The sequence below is a fragment of the Oenanthe melanoleuca genome, chromosome 6 (genome assembly GCF_029582105.1).
Source record: "Oenanthe melanoleuca isolate GR-GAL-2019-014 chromosome 6, OMel1.0, whole genome shotgun sequence".
NCBI lineage: Eukaryota > Metazoa > Chordata > Aves > Passeriformes > Muscicapidae > Oenanthe > Oenanthe melanoleuca.
Genome location: NC_079340.1, coordinates 29,663,278 through 29,683,136, shown reverse-complemented (window position 1 = coordinate 29,683,136; position 19,859 = coordinate 29,663,278). Strand labels below are relative to the sequence as shown.

At 42.7% G+C, this 19,859-nt stretch overlaps 1 protein-coding gene across 2 annotated transcripts in view; it reads right to left on the bottom strand.

Moving 5' to 3' along the window:
• GRK5 (G protein-coupled receptor kinase 5) overlaps positions 1-19,859 on the bottom strand; it is a 151,797-nt gene that overhangs the window by 31,060 nt on the left and 100,878 nt on the right. For both annotated transcript variants that reach the window (XM_056494651.1, XM_056494652.1), the window contains 2 exons: positions 18,084-18,161; positions 304-404 (listed from right to left, as the gene is read on the bottom strand). In XM_056494651.1, coding sequence (XP_056350626.1) covers positions 304-404; positions 18,084-18,161 — 179 coding nt within the window. Of the gene's footprint in view, positions 1-303; positions 405-18,083; positions 18,162-19,859 lie in introns of those variants that run through there.

The window sequence follows — 19,859 nt, the reverse complement described above, 5'->3', positions numbered from 1 at the left end:
TTTCTTTGGATACATTATCATTGTAGCTCTTTTCACACAGCATGAAGTCCACGGCTGGTTTACTTGGCTAGGACACTCTGTCAAATACCTGAAACAGTAAGTGCCTGTGTGCAGGGTATATAATGGCATGGAAATATTTATTATATTTCGTTCAGATGAAATGACTTCACTGCTGGTCAGCTCTGCCTCTAGGAGTGTGAGCAAAGATACTGCCTCAGGTTCAGACTGAAGTGAAATGAAATCTCTACCTGGCACATTCCTGACAAGCTGAGCTGAGATTTTTGGGTGTCGTGTTATACTTACTTTGTGCAGGGAGAGAACAGCTCTTTGCAGGGGCTGTTTTCCAGTTTCTCCTCTGTCTGCTGGATAAGTTCTTGACTGACTTCAGGAACATAGGCTGGAGACTGTGGAGAGAAGAGAGGGGCACATTAAGTCCCTGTCGAGGTGCAGATTCTCCTCTCCCAACGTGTGAGAGGCACATTCATTATTTATGCCCCTGAGCTGCTTCCATTCAATTCCAGGGCTGTGTAAAAGCAAAGGAGCTTTACGTCAAAGAGCAGTAAAATAGGATCCCGTGGCAACTCGCTCCACATTCCACTCCATCCTCACTTTGCTTTCCTGCCTCCTCCTGTACCTTCACCTCCTTGCCCAGCCTCATGAATATGTAGGACCCACTCCTTGCCAATTCTTTGAACTGCTCCCTTGCATCCCATGAAAAATGTGCTGGCCTGAACTGTGTACAGGCCATTCTATTAAACAAAAGAGAATTTGCCCAGTGTTTTCACTTCATGGGTGATTCATTGTGCTGTCTGAAAAATCCATCTTCTTTTTTCTTTTTTTTTTTTTTTTTTTTAACCAGCAAAGCAAAATAGGAGCAGAGCATTGGTACTTATTGATACAGATCTACATCTATCTATATATAAAAAGAAGTTCACAAAAGTATCTGGACACCTTAGTTCATCCTTAGAAAGACAAAAATAATTCAGCAGCTTTAAAATAATAATTTCAAAAAGGAACTTTGCCAACCAACCACATAAACTCTTTTCATCCTTTCCTCCCTTTGGAGAGAATGTAAATTCAACCCTGCAAAAGGCCCTTACTAGAGAGGTCTCTTGCAATATGCCTTGATGGTTAACCAGTTTAGGACTTTTGGGACTAATTATCTAAAAAGACAGCTTTTTAGGGAGTCTACATTCTTACACATTGGCTGTACACTGTAATTACATTACAAAGTATATATTTGTGTGTGTGTGTGCACCTATTTATAGGCATTTCTCCCATGTATATGAACGTCCCTTTATATAACCAGCTGGATTTGGGTATTTTCAATAAACCCAGCCATAGAAGATAAAATCCTCTCTCCTTGCAGAAGCCCCAGTGCTCAGTAAGGTTCCCTGTCCATGCCCACAGCCACCAGATGTGCTGAGTGGGTGGGTCTCAGACCATCATCCCTCAGTCCTGGCCAGATGTTCTCATTAACTCACCCCTAGTTAGAGATATCTTGGCAAGCCCTGAAATGCATTGCAGGCAGAGTTCAAAAACACTGGGAATGAGGACAGAGGAAGGGGCAGAGGTGGAGCCACAAAAAATCTCCAGCATGTTGAAAGTTGAATTTAGTCTTTTATCTTTTCCTTCCCACTGCTGAAATGTGAGTATGATCCTGGTTGTGACATGAAAAAGTAAGTTTGTTCCACTTGAATGTTTTTAAATAGGAACATGGTTTACAGAACTGTCTGTGCATGCTGTGCAGGGCACTCTCACTGCTCAGCCTTGACAGACAATCTGCAGAACGTGCTGGGGACACCTCTGACCTCACTGAAATGGTTCCTCATCTCCTCAGTATATTCCTCCATTTCCTCAGCAAAAGATATCTAAGGAACACCCACTTTTAATCACAGACAGAGATTACTAATAATTAAGAAGCCTCATGGTTTCTTAAATGAGAGGTAAATAAACCTCTCATGTTATCATCTAAAAGAGAGAGACTGAGACAAAGCCAGATTTTCTCAGCTTGATTGACCACTGAGGTAACTATACATGCCCACAACAAAATCTAAGTCCCAGTTTTGGTTCAAGAGAGTACAGAGAGGCAAGAGGGAAGCAATGAAAGAAATCCTGTTTTCCAGTCCTACAGCACTGAAACTACTGGGGGGAAAGACAGGGAAGCAGATTAAACCAAAGGCTTTTAAAGCAATATTCAGATATGAACAAAAGCCTAATGATTAGCAGTACTTCAGTTGATTTTGGCTAGAAACCAGATGAGTGAATACCTCTAATTTACAATTTATGTACTCAATGGATACACATTTGCACACAAATGCCCACTGGTAGCCCAAACTTGGCTGTGTGAATCCAGGGGTCCAAGCCCTGGGTATAGATGATCATATCTGATTTACAGGGAACAGAAGCACCCCTGAACTCCACAGTTTTGGGACTGCTGTGGACCAGGAGTGTCTTTTGATGTGAATGGAGCAGCACTTCAGTAAAATCCATACTGGGGCCTCTTACTGAAGTTACTCCTGACTACATCTGGAACTTGTTCTGCATTCAGAGGTCAAAACTGGAATCCAAAAGCTAAGTACTAGACTGCATAATTAGTCATTTAGACCAAGTGACCTGATTCTTACTCATGCCAGGCAACTTCATCTCCCATTGGGAATTCATTTCCCAGAGGAAGGTAAACTGCCTTGAGGTTAGTGTTGAAGATCATGCCCATGACACATTACTAGAGTACTAACTCCATCAAACTTTGTCTGAGATCAAAGTACATTTCAAAAATAAATTATAAGCACCAGCTAACTCTTATTCATGAAGAGGAAATTAAATTCTTGTAGTGAAAGGGGGGAAAAATGAGCAAAAGAAATAGTAAGAGAGTGTGGGAAGGATTTTAGAATGATACAAACTGTGATTCCTCTCTCCAAGTTTGTGGGAGACACAGTCACCACTTGGTTTTTCAAAACCACTCATTGCTGACCTCTGAGTCCTTACTTCCTCTGCACAAACTGGGATCAAGGTAGCAATGCCAAGGTAGGCAAAGACATGAACACACTGAAATCCTGTGCATGGACTGAAGCCTCAGAGTGCAGGGCAAACGCTTCCCGAGACCACTCCATTTTCTACAACAAGGAATAGTTGTTTTTGTTTTCAAAGGCTGATCATTTCCAAAGCTTCTGTAGACCCAACAAAACATTTTGTGTCATTCTACAGCCCTTCACAGAGCTCAGGGCACCACATGCCTGAGAGGAACATCCCCAACCCTTTCCAACTCTGCCTACAGTTCCTTTGTATGATCCTTCCTCAGAATCTCCTTGAGACTTCAGCTCCCAGTGCTCCCATTAAACAGCCATGACTGCCACATTCCCTGTGTGAATACTGTGCATACCCACAGCCTCCAGAACCTCAAACAAAGCCAGAAACAATTACAAGCCAAAACCCAACCCACCAACCTACTTTTGCTGCCCTGGAGAACAATTAGGCAGCACAGGTTATGTGTGCAAGGAAGCATTTGGATCCCAAGAGGGAAAGCTTCCAAAGGTAACACTTTGGCCATTTACAGATGAAAAAGTTCCCTGGAGGGGTGCAGAAGATTTCTGCAGCCACAATGAAATGGTTATTAACACCATTCTCCTGCTGCATTATGGGCAATGGCTGTAAAAGCAAATTTGGATTTTACAAGGGAACAGAGACACCTTTCCCAACATATTAAATGTCCTGTGGCAGCTAGGAGAGCCATACATTGTGATTAAGACCATTACATCTGAGCTTGTGACAAAGAATATTCTGCTAACTCTTCACAAACACCTGCAGAAACCAGTTACACTTTCTTGCATTCAAAACAAAACACTGGGGAGTTATAACAAGTACAGTTCCATATTTCCCCTAATGGCTGCTCTGTTTCCTGAAGGCAAAGAAAGAGATTCTTGATCTCACTTACAATAATGTAATCAGAAATTATGCCAGTCAAATGCACTGATTAACACTGGGGTAAAGCAGATGGAACTGAAACCAGATTCATGTAGCACAAGATGTGCTTAAGTTGATCCTACAACAAAAATTTCTCTCATCACATTATCCTTATTGATCAGACATTTTAATAATAGTCCAAAAGTCCACACTACTTTTTCCAGGTTTTAACCAAATTCTCCTACCTTCTGTACCTTCTCTTTTATGGTCAGAAACTGAAAAACTCTGCACAAATATTTTGCTGGCATAGCAATACCTCAGTTTTATGATACTCTCCCATTTAATTTTTAAGAAAAGAATGCAACTAGGAATTGTGGAATTGTGTTAGTGGTTATTTGAGAAACAAGAAATGGATATTCAGTTCCTTCTGAGTGCCATTAGCCCACCCTGAGAAAAGCCTCCACTTCTAAATTTTATTTTTTTCTGTCTCTATAAGACAAAGGAGCTCCTCTCAGATGCTCTTCCCTTTCTGTAAATGGCTGAGAACAGCTGATATGTCTCACACTTGCTCAGGGTTAGTTGTGTTCATGCCCACAAAAAGCCTGGATGGCAGCAGAGTCCTGTCCAGCAGCAGAGCTGAAGAGCAGCAAAGGCTGGTTCAAATCAGGTGGAAGCTTCCAGGCTGTGTGACTCCCCATTTTCTGCCACTTTCAATGTCCTGTTGCATCACTACACTTTAAAACGTGGCCTCTCCTTTTCTGACAGCTTTGTTAGTTTTGCTACAGGCTATTTCACTCAGACCTCCAAGACCCAGTCTTTGCTGAGTTCACTGAACAGGACAGCCACCAAAAAACTTCTCCTAAAGCCATGCTATGTGTTTGCCATGGGACTCACAACATCCCTCAGTGTTTCCCTGTGGCTGTGGGGGGGATCTGACCTTCTGTTGATCTATCAGCAAATCAAATTCTTTATCAAACAAGCTGAAGTGCTGGCAGTACCAAGGGAGGCATTCAGAAGACCTTCTCTTTAAATTTTTCATGAAGATGTGTTATTTGTTCTGCCTTTTCTAATGAAATAACTTCCAAATTTTACTCAGTCAAGACATGGTGTGCTACAGGTGCTGCCTCCAAGCCTGTGGGAGTGACAGCAGGCAGCCAGCAAGAAGAGACTGGCATTTTTAAGGAACAGAAGCATTTTCCTGGCAGCCCAGCAGCTGGGGTTCACACTTCTGGCAGAGGGATGAGGTGAAAGCAGGTGTCCCCAGGTATTTCAGAGCCCAGAGCAGACAAACACAACACAAACCTGCATGGGCAGAGCTGGGCCATTGCATTCAGTGCTGCTGTTTCCATGGGAAAAGTGCCCAAATGACAAAGTGGACTGAGAGAGGCTCCACCTAAAGTCATACCCAGCTGGGGTCACCAACATCTGAGAAACCTATAGAGGTGACAAGAGCACCAAGTGCCTGGAGTGTTGGGAAACACGCTTAGGAAAAAAAGCCCAGAGAAAAGCATTGAGGAACTAGATCTGTTTAGTCTGGAAAAGCATGGGTGAAACTTGATAAAGGTCTTTTAATACAGAAATGTTTTTAATAAAGAGGGCAGGGATCAATTATTCTGCATATTCTGCTCTGCTCTGGGGGAATGATGTGAAGAAATCCACTTAATTGGATATGAAGGCTTTTTATTCTAATTTTTCACACAGGGAAGCAGAAGAACAGGCCTATGAATATTGTGGAATCTGTTCTCAGAGGTCTGAAAGACCTCCAAGGGCACTCAGACATCTGTTGATCATCTAAGTGTATTTGATCTCTGTTCAATGCAAGAGGCTCTTGAGCCCTTTCCCAGTCCTTTGTACCAATGATTTTGAAAAGCACTGGGCTTCATAAAGCACAGGCACATGGCATGGCCATGAGAGCAGATGAGGAAAGGAGTTTGTTTGCTGAGTGCTCAGCAAAGGAAACCTGTAGCTCTGAGTAAAGGAATAAGAATCTTTGCAAATTAACAGCCCTGCTTCAAGGACTTGTCTCAGTCATCACTGTCTCCTAAGAAAATAAATGACATGGCTTGCAGATCCCTGAACTTCAGACCAGGAGAAGGGAAAGCATTGAGCTTGGCCAGACTGACTTTGTAAGAAGCAGAGCAGGTCCTTAGTTCAGAGGTAATTCTTCATCCTTACACAATGGCTTTCAACTAAGAACCTCAAAATATTAAAGCTTCATTGCAGGATGAAGTCTTCATGAGCTAGGTGGCAATCTCACAGTATTTTACAGAACAGGGAACAGAAGGTTAAGAGATGTGTTTTGTAGATTTGATCATCACCTGTGACTGAAATCAAAGAAGTTGCACTGAGATAAATGAAAGCTTCTGGAGCTCAGGTTCCTCAAATCAGTCCAATTGTCTCTTGCAATTAGTGAATAAAGAATAGAAACCTGGAAGTACAGGCTTTCATTTCATACCAGCTCCTGGCAGTGCATGTGAGTCATCAGGGTGTCTTACAGCACAACTGCTCTTCTCTACAGAAACTATATGAACCAGAAAGATTCCACACTCTTCAGATTGAATAGACCTCATGCAAACTTCTGTCACAAACACAACTGCTTTCCTGGCAAGTTTCAGGCATGCAGCTGATACTGAAACACGATGAGTTATTTTCAAAGTCACTTGCGTAAAATAAATAACGTGCAGCATATGTTATGTTTCAGGTTATGAAAACATTCCACAACAAACTGGCTTAAAACAATTAAAAACGTTTCAGTCAATGGACAAAAGTTCAAGCTGTAACTTTTCTTGAGCTGCCTCTGCTTCCAAGCATTTGTCTTCATGATATGTGTATTTTCAGATGTTGACAGCAATGTTCCACGTATAATCTGTTTGAAAATCTCCACACAGATTTGCTACCAGTAGAGACCTCAAAACTATGAGAGAAACAGGCTAAAATGAACCTTTTGTGTGAGATGATGCATGATCAGACAAGAAGAGTTCACACACAAAATCCTGGAAATTCTGGCTTCATCCAGCAGTCTCAGCTGCAGCCAGGGAAGTTCCAGCCATGCAGCCAGGGACTGACTGAGGGAAAGTGTGAAGGGGCTGACAGGGGATCCAGAATCCTTTAGGTTGGGAAAGACCTTTAAGATCACAGTGTCCCATCAGGAAATCTGGAGGCAAGCAGCAGATGAGGAGATGGAATGTCTTGGTTGTATTTGGATGTTGGGAAACCAAGGCTGGGCATTCCTGGAGAGGGAAAGGATCCCAGCACAGTCACAGCACATGCAGGCTCCTGATGCCTTTTGGTGTTACACAGAAATGTTGGAACATTCCTCTGCCTTTCCCTGAGTCTGATCTTATCTGTTCAGTTTGAGCTCTGTGTGTAGTAAGCAGCCAATTCTACATCAGGAGCAGCTGCAACACTTTAACTAATCAACTTCTGCGTTTTCTTTTTACTTTTTATTTTTTTTTTTTTTTTCTCCTGCCACAGTCATTTGGGTCTGTAAGAGGCAAACCAGTAAAGCAAAAGGCTTCATAATTCCAGGATATATGCTTTGAGATGACAGATGTAGGAGTTGGCAGTGAGGTGGATGGGGAGCAAGGAAGGCAGCTGTGTTATTAGTAGCAATTTCTCTATTACAACAGTGTGTAGACATGACACCTAAGAATGGGGACCATAGTGCCAGGCACTACAGACACGTCATGGGAGCCAGAACTCTCAAATCAAACCAATCTCACCATCCTGGGAGTGGGAGCAGGGGCCAAAGATATGAAATACCAGGATTACAGAGAGGGTCAATGGCAGGGAAAATATTGAGCTCAATCCCAATAGCCAGGGCAGGATCACTTGCTGTATCTGAGTGAAGCAAATAATCAGTGTCTGTCAGCTGTAGGGTTTGTTTTGTAGCTGCAAGCTGATCTGGAGTCATGACAAATCTGTTTTCCCTCATATGCTGCTAAACTATCAAAACACATGTTGACACACAGAAAAATACAATGACTGCAGACAACAGAGCCCTCAGCAAGCAGGAGAGCATGTTCCAGCCTGGAGGGGCTGTACCCACACCACACAAAGGGCCACACCACCACCTCAGCTCTTGGGGTACATCTGAAGTAGCCTCAGGCTCCCTCACTTGCCCTGGGCTCCTCTGGGTACCTCTTGTGCCTCAGCAAGCCCAGCAGCAGAAATTGGATGAGTGTCCCCCCTGGGTTCCCAGCATCCTTCCTCTCAGTGCTGGGATACAAGCTGTAGTCTAGAACTGTGCCCTTCCTTGGAAAAACAGCAAAAAACTCTGAGGTTCCCCTTTCTGACAAGTATACTTCTTCTATGTTCTTATATTCATATACTTCTTATATGAATTATTTTCTGGCTCTCCTGTAAGTCAGCAACAGGGCCTGCTATCTGGCTGTACCTTGTTTTTCCTCCTCTCAGCAGACATTTCTGTAGCTGCTCCTTTCTAGAAACCGCATTTCTGCTCCTGATAGTGACAAACAAGCAATTCCATGCAAATGGTGTGAGTCAACATGTTTCCTACATAAAGCTTTTCAGCCCAGTGTGGTTTCCTTGGAATGTTGACTTGTTTGATTCAGAGAAGTCTGGGGGCATAACCACAACAGGAGTTTTGGAGCAACAAAGGAAAAGACTGCCTAGGCTCAAGAAAGAGAAAATTCTTCCTGGCTCCTATTGGTGACCAGAGCTTAAACACCCAAAGCCTCATAGAAAGTAATTTGGAAATAACAAATTGTCCCATGAGACAAAATGTAGTTGCTTCATCATCTCCTTTTGCAAGTCCAGTGAATCAGCTGCAGACTTCATACTCTTCAATTAAACAGAAACACTCACCACAATCCCAACCAGCTATGGGGTTTTTGGTACAGCTTATTTTAAGAATCTAAACTGGTCAGCAGTCAGCGCAGAAGATATGCTTTTGACTTCAATTAGTGAGAAATTTGGCCTCACAAGAAGTGCTGGGCAGGATATTTTTTTGGATCTTCAAACCCTAGTCCTTCCCTGCCCATACTTTTCAAATGATTCTTTAGAAACATGCTCATGGAGGTTTCTTCACCAAAGAAACACATTTTTCTCCTTTCTGTAGACAATAGGTTTATTGGTGGAGGGGTGCTCATAAACCAGCCAGCTGAAATTGTTTTAAATAAACTTGTTTTTAAAGCAGGAGAAGGGAAAGTTCTGTTTTACTTGTTGTTGCCCTTTTTCTGCCTTAAAAGCATTTTGCACCCAGATTACAGGATGAAAACAGATGAAACAACCTGTACCTGTAGCTGTCAGCAGGATAAGGGTAGCTTAATGAAGAGGAAGAGGAAGAGGAAGAGGAAGAGGAAGAGGAAGAGGAAGAGGAAGAGAGAAGAAGAGAAGAGAAGAGAAGAGAAGAGAAGAGAAGAGAAGAGAAGAGAAGAGAAGAGAAGAGAAGAGAAGAGAAGAGAAGAGAAGAGAAGAGAAGAGAAGAGAAGAGAAGAGAAGAGAAGAGAAGAGAAGAGAAGAGAAGAGAAGAGAAGAGAAGGGAAGAGAAGGGAAGAGAAGAGATAATTCTGAAAGCTTCTCTCCTCAGGAAGTTTTTTTCTCTTGTCACATGTGCTTAATAGGTTTGGATAACATCCAGTGTCCAGCCTCTTATCAGGACCTTCCTACCTTTTAACATCCTCCTGCACTGATGGATGGTCTAAACATTACCAAGCAACCTCATGTTGCAATAGTCATAGCTTGGCTTCCTCTGGTAAACCAAATGTCATCTGTTCCATTAAAAAAAGCACAATAAAAACAACAACCCCTAAACATATAAACACTCATTTACAACCTAAACGTTAGTGAATGGCTTTCTTGCAGGAAAACAAACAGATCCTTGCTTGAATTCACTCTGAGACACAAGGCTGTAAACAGGAGTAACCCTTCCCTTGCAAGCTGAACCTGATCCACACTGAGCTCCACTCAAGGGCTGTTTTGCCATCATTTGCAGGGGGCATTCTGTAGAATTTGCCTTCACTTTTTCCATTAGCAGGCCAAAATCCTGAGGTTTCATTTGAATGAAAAAATGAAAATCCAAAAGAGAGTTCAAGAAGGTCTTGAAAAGAATTAAGAAATGAATTAAACAAACATCAGGCAGGGACCAGTGACCCACTCACAGAAAGACTGGAAACACCCAAGAAGGCAAACAAAATCAGTGCTGGAAACAGGGCACTGCCACATCACCTGGATCACACAATCCATTAGCAATGATATGGTAACAGCCATCTGCACAGAGCTGAGAGGGAGGACATTTATTGCAGGGAATGACACGCTGTTTGCAGTGCCATATTCCACTCTTCCTCACTTTTGCTTGTTGGACAAACACCATCAGTGCAAGGATAATAAACTTGCTATATGCTTGATTTTTGACTCAGGTCAGAGTCTGACTTGGTTATAAAAAAATAAATTAACATATAACCTAAGCTTGGCAAGCAGGTTAAATGACTTTTGTTAGTGTTGTTGGATTACTAGGAAAAAAATATTAATAGCTTGAAGTGTCACATATCCACAACTTAAATATGCTGATTATTTCTAAATCAATTTGTAAAAATGGCCTTTCTAAAAATGTCTCACTTTTTACACTTATCTAGCAATATTTTAAGGAGAAGAGTTTTAATTTTTTTTTCTGTTAAATTTAAAACCTTATGATTTCTGGTTCCAAGTTAAAATAGCACACTCTACCAGTTTACTGATTCTTCCAGCTGCATCATCCCAGCCAAAGGTGTCAGCCTCAGGCATCTCATTGAAATTTGCCTGACCCATTCGTGTGAGGCTGCTCAGATGCTGAAGTCTCCAGATGTTTTTCCAGAATCCTAATTTCCTATTCCAAAGGAATCAGGTGAGAAGTAAGCCATGATTAACTTCCATTCTCACTGTTGGCCTCTTCATCCTCTTTTTTGCTGGAATCAAGGATGAGGTTGCCTGTTACTGCTTCTGAGTTTAGCACAAGGAATCCTGAGCTCAGGGAGACATTAGTTAATCCATTATGCTTTTAGTTACAGAAATCTGAAACTGAACCAAGCAGCAAATTTGCAGCAAGTGGAGGAATGGAAGAGTTGTGGAGGCCAGGTCTTCAAAGGGCTCCTGAACTATTGAGAAATTGTGCACAGAAACCTGTGTGGGTATGCCCTGCAAGGTAATTTAATGCATCCTGCATTATACCTGGCACAGAATTCACCTCATCAGACTTTAATCATCTAAAAGCTGAGACACTCAGAGTCTCCCCAGGCTCCCTGCAGCCAGTGGGCAGAAAGAGTCAGCTCATCTCTCCAATCCAGATGCCTCCAAGGCTGAGTGCTGGGAATGCAAGAGGCTGGGCTCACCAGAGGTCTATTTTAATGTCATTCTGTGCAAACACACAAAAGCCATCTCCTCCAGATTTTTGGATGTTTTGCAAGTCAGTGTTCCAGACAGCTGGAAAAGGCTGATTCCTTTTTTCCCTTGTGAGCAAAATTTTCAGGCAGAAGAAGCTGTTTCTGGGAAAGCTGAATGGACCTGAAAGTCTTTTAGAATTAACTTCCCTGGCCACTGGGTAATGCACACAAACCAAATATCAGCCATGAGGGGCATGCAGAGGGAATGGGGAAAAATGACCCTTGAAACGGGGAGGAGGAAACTATAATTAGCATATTCATTAGGCAAGGGCAGGCAAATACAGCCCTCCTGCTGCCAGATGATGCTGAGCAATCTGCTCTTTGTCTGCAGAGTCCTTCTGGATGGCCTGGCTGCTCTCTGGAGCAGCCTGGGGGGCCTGCCCTGCTCACACACATGGGAGCCAGGTTTACATGTGTGGTTGACATCCATTAGTGGAAACGAGTTTCCATTTTCCAAAGGGTCAAGTCAGAGTAATTCCAGCAAGCACAGGGAAGCCAGAAGGCTCCTGCCCAATGGCCAAGGCATCCCAATGTTTTCCTGACCAAAAATGACAAACAGTTACGAGGTATGAGCACTGGGGAGTGCAACCTCTCTGGAAAAGCAGGGAAAGAGAAGCAGAGCTTCAATAGTTCTAATGAGACAAAACCAGTGGGGTTAATGACTCCAGCCCAGAGCTGCTACCAGCCTGAGCACAGGAATTGCAACTGCAGCCCTCCTGAGTCTAAAGGACAGGACACAGGACCACCCAAGCACCCATTCTGGGGCAGCACCACCAGGACAGGGCAGGCTCCACGCTGCTTCCACAGGCTCTCCTGCAAGTTTGGCACCACTGCAAGAGACAGAAGCCCTCACTAAGTGTTTAGTTAACTAACATTTGAATTGTAAACAGTGGGTAAAGGAGGAGGAAATAGGACTCCAGCAAACCATGAGAAAAAAGCTTTTCTTGCCTGACTCCTAATCAAGACAAAACTGATTTTTCAGATAGCCTACATTACAGCCCAGCTTCAGTGGCAGACAAATGTTTATTAAAATAAATTCTGACTAGAAAGCATTCATTTGAGTAACACAGTTGCTGTTCTGCCACTCAGATATTTTCCCAGAACTGAACTTTGGAAAGCTGAGCTTTTTCAGAAAGCCCACTGAGAAGGTTTCCTGGCCTCAGACACAGTGATCAGCAGAGATATTGATCTCACTGTCTCTGCAACAACAACAGGAATTATCCATTGATTTCTCAGGAGACTGGATTATCTATTGATTATGCAAGCTGCAAAGCAGAGGCCTAAGTAATGCTATCATGTCTGGCTAAAATGGTGCTCGTAGAGTAGTGAAGTCAATAGAAAGGGGAGATGAGAAATCCATTGAGGCAAAGGGCAAAGTCCCAGGGTAATTAATTAAATGGCAAAATTCTCCTGGCTCAAGTGATGCCAGTATTTCTATTTAAGCATTTAGCATCCTGAAAAGTCTCCTAATAGGAGCCTAAAGGATGCAGTGAATAACACTTTGAGCAAGTAAATAATTCCAGCCCATCCTGAGTCCATGGAACACACTGTGGACAGACAGGCACTTCATTCATTGCTTACTTCAATTGGGTCATTAATGAAATGCATAGGGTTTAGAAAAATTTGAAAACTAGCTGTGGAGATAACTCTTAGACTAAGCCTTAAGGGGCCATCCACTGCAGCCAGTGAAAAGAGATCCTGTGTTGGCCTTTTATCAGCAAGATAAGAAGTGTACAGGGGGACAGAGATGACTTGCTGGATATAAGTGACATAAGCTGAATTTGTAGGAGAAAGATAACAATATAGAACAGTCCCTAAAGGCTCACCTTTCAAAACACAGAGCCTCTGTCTCACATTAAACTCTGCAGATTGCTTTGCAGAAGCTCAATGTTCCTATCTTCCTCTGCTTCTCTTAGAGTGGCATTCAACTTTTGTTCAGGCCATCCCACAAGCTAATTATAACATCTTCCCTAGGAGGCATTTAGTAAAACTAAAAAGTTAGAGAAAGAGGTCTCAGGACTTGAATCCAATTCTTGGACTGGTGTGACCTCCAGGATTCAGCCAGAATCATTAAGAAGTGATAGATGAGACATCCCCTCTGGGAGATGGAAGGGCTTCACTGATCAGCAAAGATGACTCACCCAGAAGCACAAGTGCTGAAGTTTGCATTTATTTTGGGGGTTGTAAAATAGGAAGGAGAGGAAGAAATCACAAGGAGAGAGGCAAAGGTCCTTGTTGTCAAAGGAAACTGGTGGTGCACAGAGATGGAGAGGTGTCTGTGAGCAGGAGCCTGACTCAGCTGCATGGCCTGGCCCAGCAGAAGGCCTCATGTGTAATTTTAATTTCATCTCACCCATCTCATGGAGATGTTCTCTTCTCCATAAACAACCTATTTGAGAGAAGGGCACATTTTTGCCAGTAGACAAGTGGAAGGCCAGGCACTGCTGGTCAGCCAGAGTCCCTTTCAAAGGACTTTATCCTCCCTTCCTTATCCTATAATTGTTCATAACAACAAAGACATAGTTTTGTTTACCAAAATCCCCACTAAATAGCCTCAGACTGGAGTAAGGAGGTTATTGCTGTACCCTGTTAACCTCTTGCAGCAAAAAAAGTGCAAACATGGTCTTTATTCTGTGCATTTCCTGGAGGAAAGGGCACTGGACAGGAATTCAGATAAGAAAATTAATGTTGTTGCTGTTCTTCATATTCTGTGAAGTATTATAATGGGGATAACAATACACATTAGACATCCTGTTCAGTAACATTTTTAGTACCCAGCTGAGTCCAAATATAAACTATAATGGCATATGGAGACTGTCTTAAGAGCCATTTCAAATCAATTTACTTTTATATAGCGTCTCTCCAAGTCTCTCAAGGTGATTTACAGTGAAAAAGCAAATAGTGGGATAGTGATTTAGTAGAGTAAGGCATGGCAGCTGTCAGGCAGGAAGGCAAAAATGCTGCATGGAGACGTAAAACTCTCATTTAAAAGCAGTACAAAGGTAAATATATCTCTTTGCTCTTCCAGTACAAGAAGCAGTCTGGTAATGAAGCCAGGTTGGGCTCAGTTTAACTCAGCAGTTCAATGGAGCCATTTACAGATGGAACTGGACCTAAAACTGAACCTCTTCCACTCAGCTGCTGAGATTAGGAAAAAAAACAGGGAAGAAATATTTGTGACCAATTCATTTTAGCAGTTTTACCATCATATTTCACAACCTCAGAAATTTCAGACTTCCTGTGGGTTGGACTTCTGCCCTAGGGGCTTATGAAGTCAAGACGGCAGCTTTAAGTGCCTTTTTCATGGAAATTGTTAAAAGCCTTTTTAAAAAAAGCAAGATTCTAGTGAAGAAACCTTGGCCTGGCTGGTGTGACACCCATCACGCTGCTGCTGTGCACAGAGAAGGAATAATCCTTCAGAGAATGTTTCCCTCAGCTACTGGACACCTTTCCTGGGGGTTTTTGCCCCTCTGCTCACCCCTCAAGTGAAGCTGCTAGAGAAGCCATGCAAACACTCATATTTTGGTGTTCTCAGTGTGCTCCTGACATTTTCCTCCCACCACAGAGTTCAGAGCAGGCTGGTGGATGTGCTGTGCTGTAAGTGAGCTTTAGGCAAGAGAGAGGGAATATTACTGTCTTCCAGGACCTGGGGACAGAATCCTGGGACAGCTCAGCATGGAAGGGACCTTTGAAGATCATCTGGTCCAACCTTTGATGGGAAAGGGAGCCCAGATGAGTTGATCTATGCCCAACAGCATCTTGAAATCCTCCAGTGATGAGGACTCCCCACTCCTTAGGGAGGTTGTTCCTATGTACCCCTTCTTTGAGAGGCCTAAACCACCCACATTTCCTTCCACCTAAACCACCCATGTTCTCTTCCAGGTGCCAGGATTTGTCAGGATTTGTCAGGATTTGTCACTGCTGCTGCCTGTAGGTCAGGGGCACGGTGGAAGCCTGACCTGCTTGTCCACCAGGACAGATTTCAATTCCCCACAAGCAGGTGGGGGCTGTTCAGGATGCCAAAGCTGTGCAGAGCCTGAACTGTGATCATTTGAAAAAGCACCTCCTTGCTCCACCATCCTGGCAGGGGTGTGTTTAGTGGCCTCAGGGTGGATGTCTTGCATGCAGTGACTTTGTGAGTCACACTGGGCTGGGAGTCCTGCTGGGATGTCTGCTCATCTGGGAAAGTGCCTTCTCCTCCTTTCTGCTGTGCAAGAAGTGTATGTTTTATTAAATAAAGTGCATGTTCCCTATGCAAATGAACACCCTTTGGAGTGGTGATATACTGACACGTTGTATGTTAAATATGTATGCCCTTTAAAAACTGAAGCAAGAACTAAAAAATCATTTATAAATATTAAAGAGCAAGAAGTCTAGTTTTTGTTTTCACTGTGCTTCTGATCCTGCACTCTGGGAAAAACACTCCTCACATTATAAGACTGAATTATCTGTCCAAGAACTGAACCTGTAATTTTATTCTATCAGTCAAGCTGTATGTCATGCTATTTTTGTATCAAGACAATCAGGTTCTTTGAAGCACAGACATACACCTACTTAAAAGAAGCTTTCAGTTGAAAGCAGAAGACTCCAGAAACAGCAGCAATTTGTACCTTTCAAGGGACTGATAATTAAATAGAGAAATGCTGATTTCAATGAAAAGAAGGTTTCTTTGCTGGTCAGGATGATGCTCCATTAGGACATTTGGGTCCAGATTAATCTGTTTGGATTGCAGACATCAGTCCTTCAAATCATTGACTTCTAACAGCTTCAAATGTGTCCTTTGGTGATACTTGACAAGGACAGTAGGCCATCTGCATTCCTAACCTGACTACCTTAGTTAGGTATCTAAAATAAAATTAAATCAATCCAGGTCTAGCTTTTTTTAAAGTATTTGTTAAGGACACCTATTAGAAAGTCTAGTATTCAACCCATTGTTACAGCACAGTCAACCTTGCCTCTAGGAAGTGTTTTCTGCTACACAGGGTTTCCACATCCCTCTGGGAAGAAGCAGAAGTTTCTCATTAAGGAAAAAAAGTGCAGCAAGGCCAATGCAGACATTAAAGCAGCACCACCAGGGAGGCAGTTTTAGATTACAAGTGAAGGAGAGCAGCCCTGTGTTTCACAGGATCATGAAATGGGTGATGCTGGAAGGGACCACTGGAGGCCATCCAGTTTCCTTCTGCTCAGAGCTGCTAAGGTAACTTGCAAATACCAGAAAAGTCTCAGGACAGACTGTAAATATGCTGTGCCAATTTTACATACTGAGAAACCAGGTACACAGGTCAAATAAGAACTACAGGGCACGGCAGAGAATGGAAACTCCAGCTCTGGAGTCCCAGTATTTTTCCTTCCTGTAACACCACTGCTCTTTGTTGATGAGGAAGCAGCAGTTTTCAGCTTGGTCTTCACTGCACATTCACTAAATTATTCCATGTGCTTCTGGCTGCACCATGGATGGCAGCAGAGCCAATGGACAGCAGAGAAGGGCTTTTGGAAACCTGCAGCAATTCTGGCTGAAGTGAAGCAATGCTATCCTCCCCTCACTAGCTCTGCTATCAGCAAAATGCCTTTCTCCCTTTCCACATGGGTGCTGGAGCAGTGGGAAATATTTTCCCTCAGAGTTTGTAGCTCGTTCCTCTGTTAAGAGGAATTTTTAAGACAAAAGGTCATTTTGGTGGATTTAAAAAGCAGTGGAACTTCATGCCCCTAATGAATGGGCAGCAGGAACTCATACTGGCAGTGCTCAATGGCTGCACATGAAAGTAGCCAGGCTCAGTAAATGAAACCAGATCCCAAAATGCAGCCTGAGATATCTGAAAGTATGCATCAAAGTTTATGGTAGGAAAATGACTGAGTGGAAAAAGAGTGGTCTGCTCTGCCCCTGCACCTCCAAAACATATTGTACCATTTAAACCCTCTAGAAAGACATCTGCCAAAAATGTGATTAATTCTCCTGAAGGTCAAATGTATTTCTTTTGTAAAATAGTTGAAGCAGCAATTGAACCTCCTTGATTACTATTATGAAAGCAACTTAGGAAAAATCCTAGGGCTGCTCTTGTGTTTGAAGCTGGATGTTTACTCCTTGCTGGCAGTGACTTGTGCAGCAAAGGTGAAATGTGCTCAGGAAATGACTGCAACCCCCAAAAGGGTCAGTCCCAGAGCAGCCTGTCCCAAATCCAGCAGCACATCCGTGCCCCTGTTTGGAGTGCCACCCTGTGGACATGGCTGCTCCTCTCCTTCCATGGGAGGTGACACTCAGGACACACCCTGGGGACACAAGGATGGGTGACACCTCTGAGCTCCCAGCCCCACTGTCCCTGCCAGTCCTGCCTGTCCCTGTCCCTGCCCACCCTGGGGTGCTGGGGGAGGAGTGGGGGTTTTGGCACCAAAATGCTATGAAACACCATTTTTGCTGTGCTTTCTGCACAACAGAATGTGAAATACCACCACCACTTCTGAGTGGATAGGGAATAATTGGGGCATGTGTTGGTAACAGCTGAGGTCTCTTGGATTACACCCCAATGCAGAGCTTTGTACACTGAGAAGAGCCCAGAGAAGCCCTCTGCTCATCCACAGATGAATTAAGCCCCTGCTAAGTCAAGTTCATCCTTAGAAGTCAATTTCTGGATTGCATTATAATTTTTTTTCTCTCTGGCTGTTTGTGTAAGACTTGCAGTTTATTCACTGGAGATTGCCACCATAAATTTTAGGAGTCTGGCTTACAAAGCCTGTAACAACCTTGTTTAGTAAAGGTGTGCCTTGCAGCCTTCCTCCAGTGATGCCACTTTGGCTGCCCCTTACCTCTGGGGTGAGGTATTTCATCATGATTTCCTTTCCTTTCTCTCCCAGCTTTTCATCTGGAGCAATTTCATATTCTGCCTGGAACAGACATATAAAAAATAAAAGTCAATATTTGCACTCATATTTCACCATTATAACTTCATTTTGGATGTGGCCTTAACAGAACACTCTGTATGAAAAATCCAAAGGACAAATATCATTTTCTGGTGGAAGTAAAACCTCTACACACAATCTTATTAAAAACTTTCCACTATATTTTGACCAGACCCTAGTGGTGCATCTTCTGGGGCTTTGTCTCTTAATTAACACCAATACAATTTAATTAATTTATGTTTTCTAACCTTGCAAGGCCAGCTTTTTGAAAGCATTCAGTGACAAGAGACATCAACTTCATTTGGTTTTGCTCAAAAGGAAGCTGGACACAGAAGGTAAAATTATTTCTCTGAGTAGCAGAGAAAGTGAATGTTTGTTAACCCTTGCCACAGTGGTAGTTCAAGTGCCAGGTAAATATATATACATATTCTTCAATATATTGTCTTTTTTGTTTAATGTGTCTCTTCTATGTATTTCTGCCTTAACCTTGGTATAGCAATACCCATGCAAAGCAGAGACCTGCCCATCACTGTTAGTGATCCTTGCCTCAGTCCCTCCAGAATATGGATTTCTTAGGTGGATTTCTTAGGACCAAGAGGAAACAAAAGAGACCATTTAGAGGAACAGATACCACAAGCAAAATTACCTTTGGCTTCCCTAGTGCATTAAGACACAAAGTCTGCCTATATTTTAAAATCCTGACTGTTCTAGGTATTGGAGCGTTACTGACTTCTGATGAGCTTTGTTTACATTAGAAACAAAAGAAGCACTACATGTGTACCATGAAGTTATTAATCACTTCACCTAAAATTTTGGATCCATGGCAGGCATTTGAAGGAAACATGTGCTGCAAGGGACCCCAGTGGCTAAATGACAACAAGTTCTTAGAGACATTCCTGCTTGGCACTGCCTGGATATGAAACTTTAGCCTTCAGATCACAATATTTTCCAGAAGTAAAAAGAAAAAAAAAAAAAAAAAAAAAAAAAGACAACAGCTTTCATGACTGTATTAAAAAAAGGATCCCAGAAAATGCTGCCAAACCAATTAAATAACCTGGTCCAATACAAGCTGTCTGTGATGATAAATGAGGAGGAAGCTAGGAAAAAAAAAAAAAAAAGTAAATCAGACTGAACTGGCAAACACTTGGAAGAACAAATTTCAGAACTATTGCCCACTGGAAGATGTATGTACTGCTCCAGGCTGGATGCAATAAATCTGCAGGCTGGCTGTAATGGATACCCCAGCTAAGCAAACCCAGGAATGACATGGAAACCACAATGTAGTAATAATGCTGCTCCCCTTCTCTCTGGCCAGTGCTCATGTAGCTACTGCAGCTCAGGTCTGGAGCTGAATATTTACACAGAGGCATAGCAGGTTGCTTGAACAATCTGGAATTATGATCTGATTTGGTCTGGGGTATGATAATGGCCACAAATAAAAATGATGAAAAAACAACCAAAAACTAAAATCCACAAGTACAGCACTTCTTCTTGAGCGACAGTTTTGGGGATGAAACTGATTACATTCTCATAAAACTTAATACAAGGGTTTTAAAAAAAATCTTTTATCTAATTTCCTGTCCTTTTAGATGGTATCTGAGTATTTCAGATATATTCTGTACTTTAAGAGCTGAAATGAACTGGGTCATTTCAGCTCTTAAAGTACAGAAACTCTGAAATGCT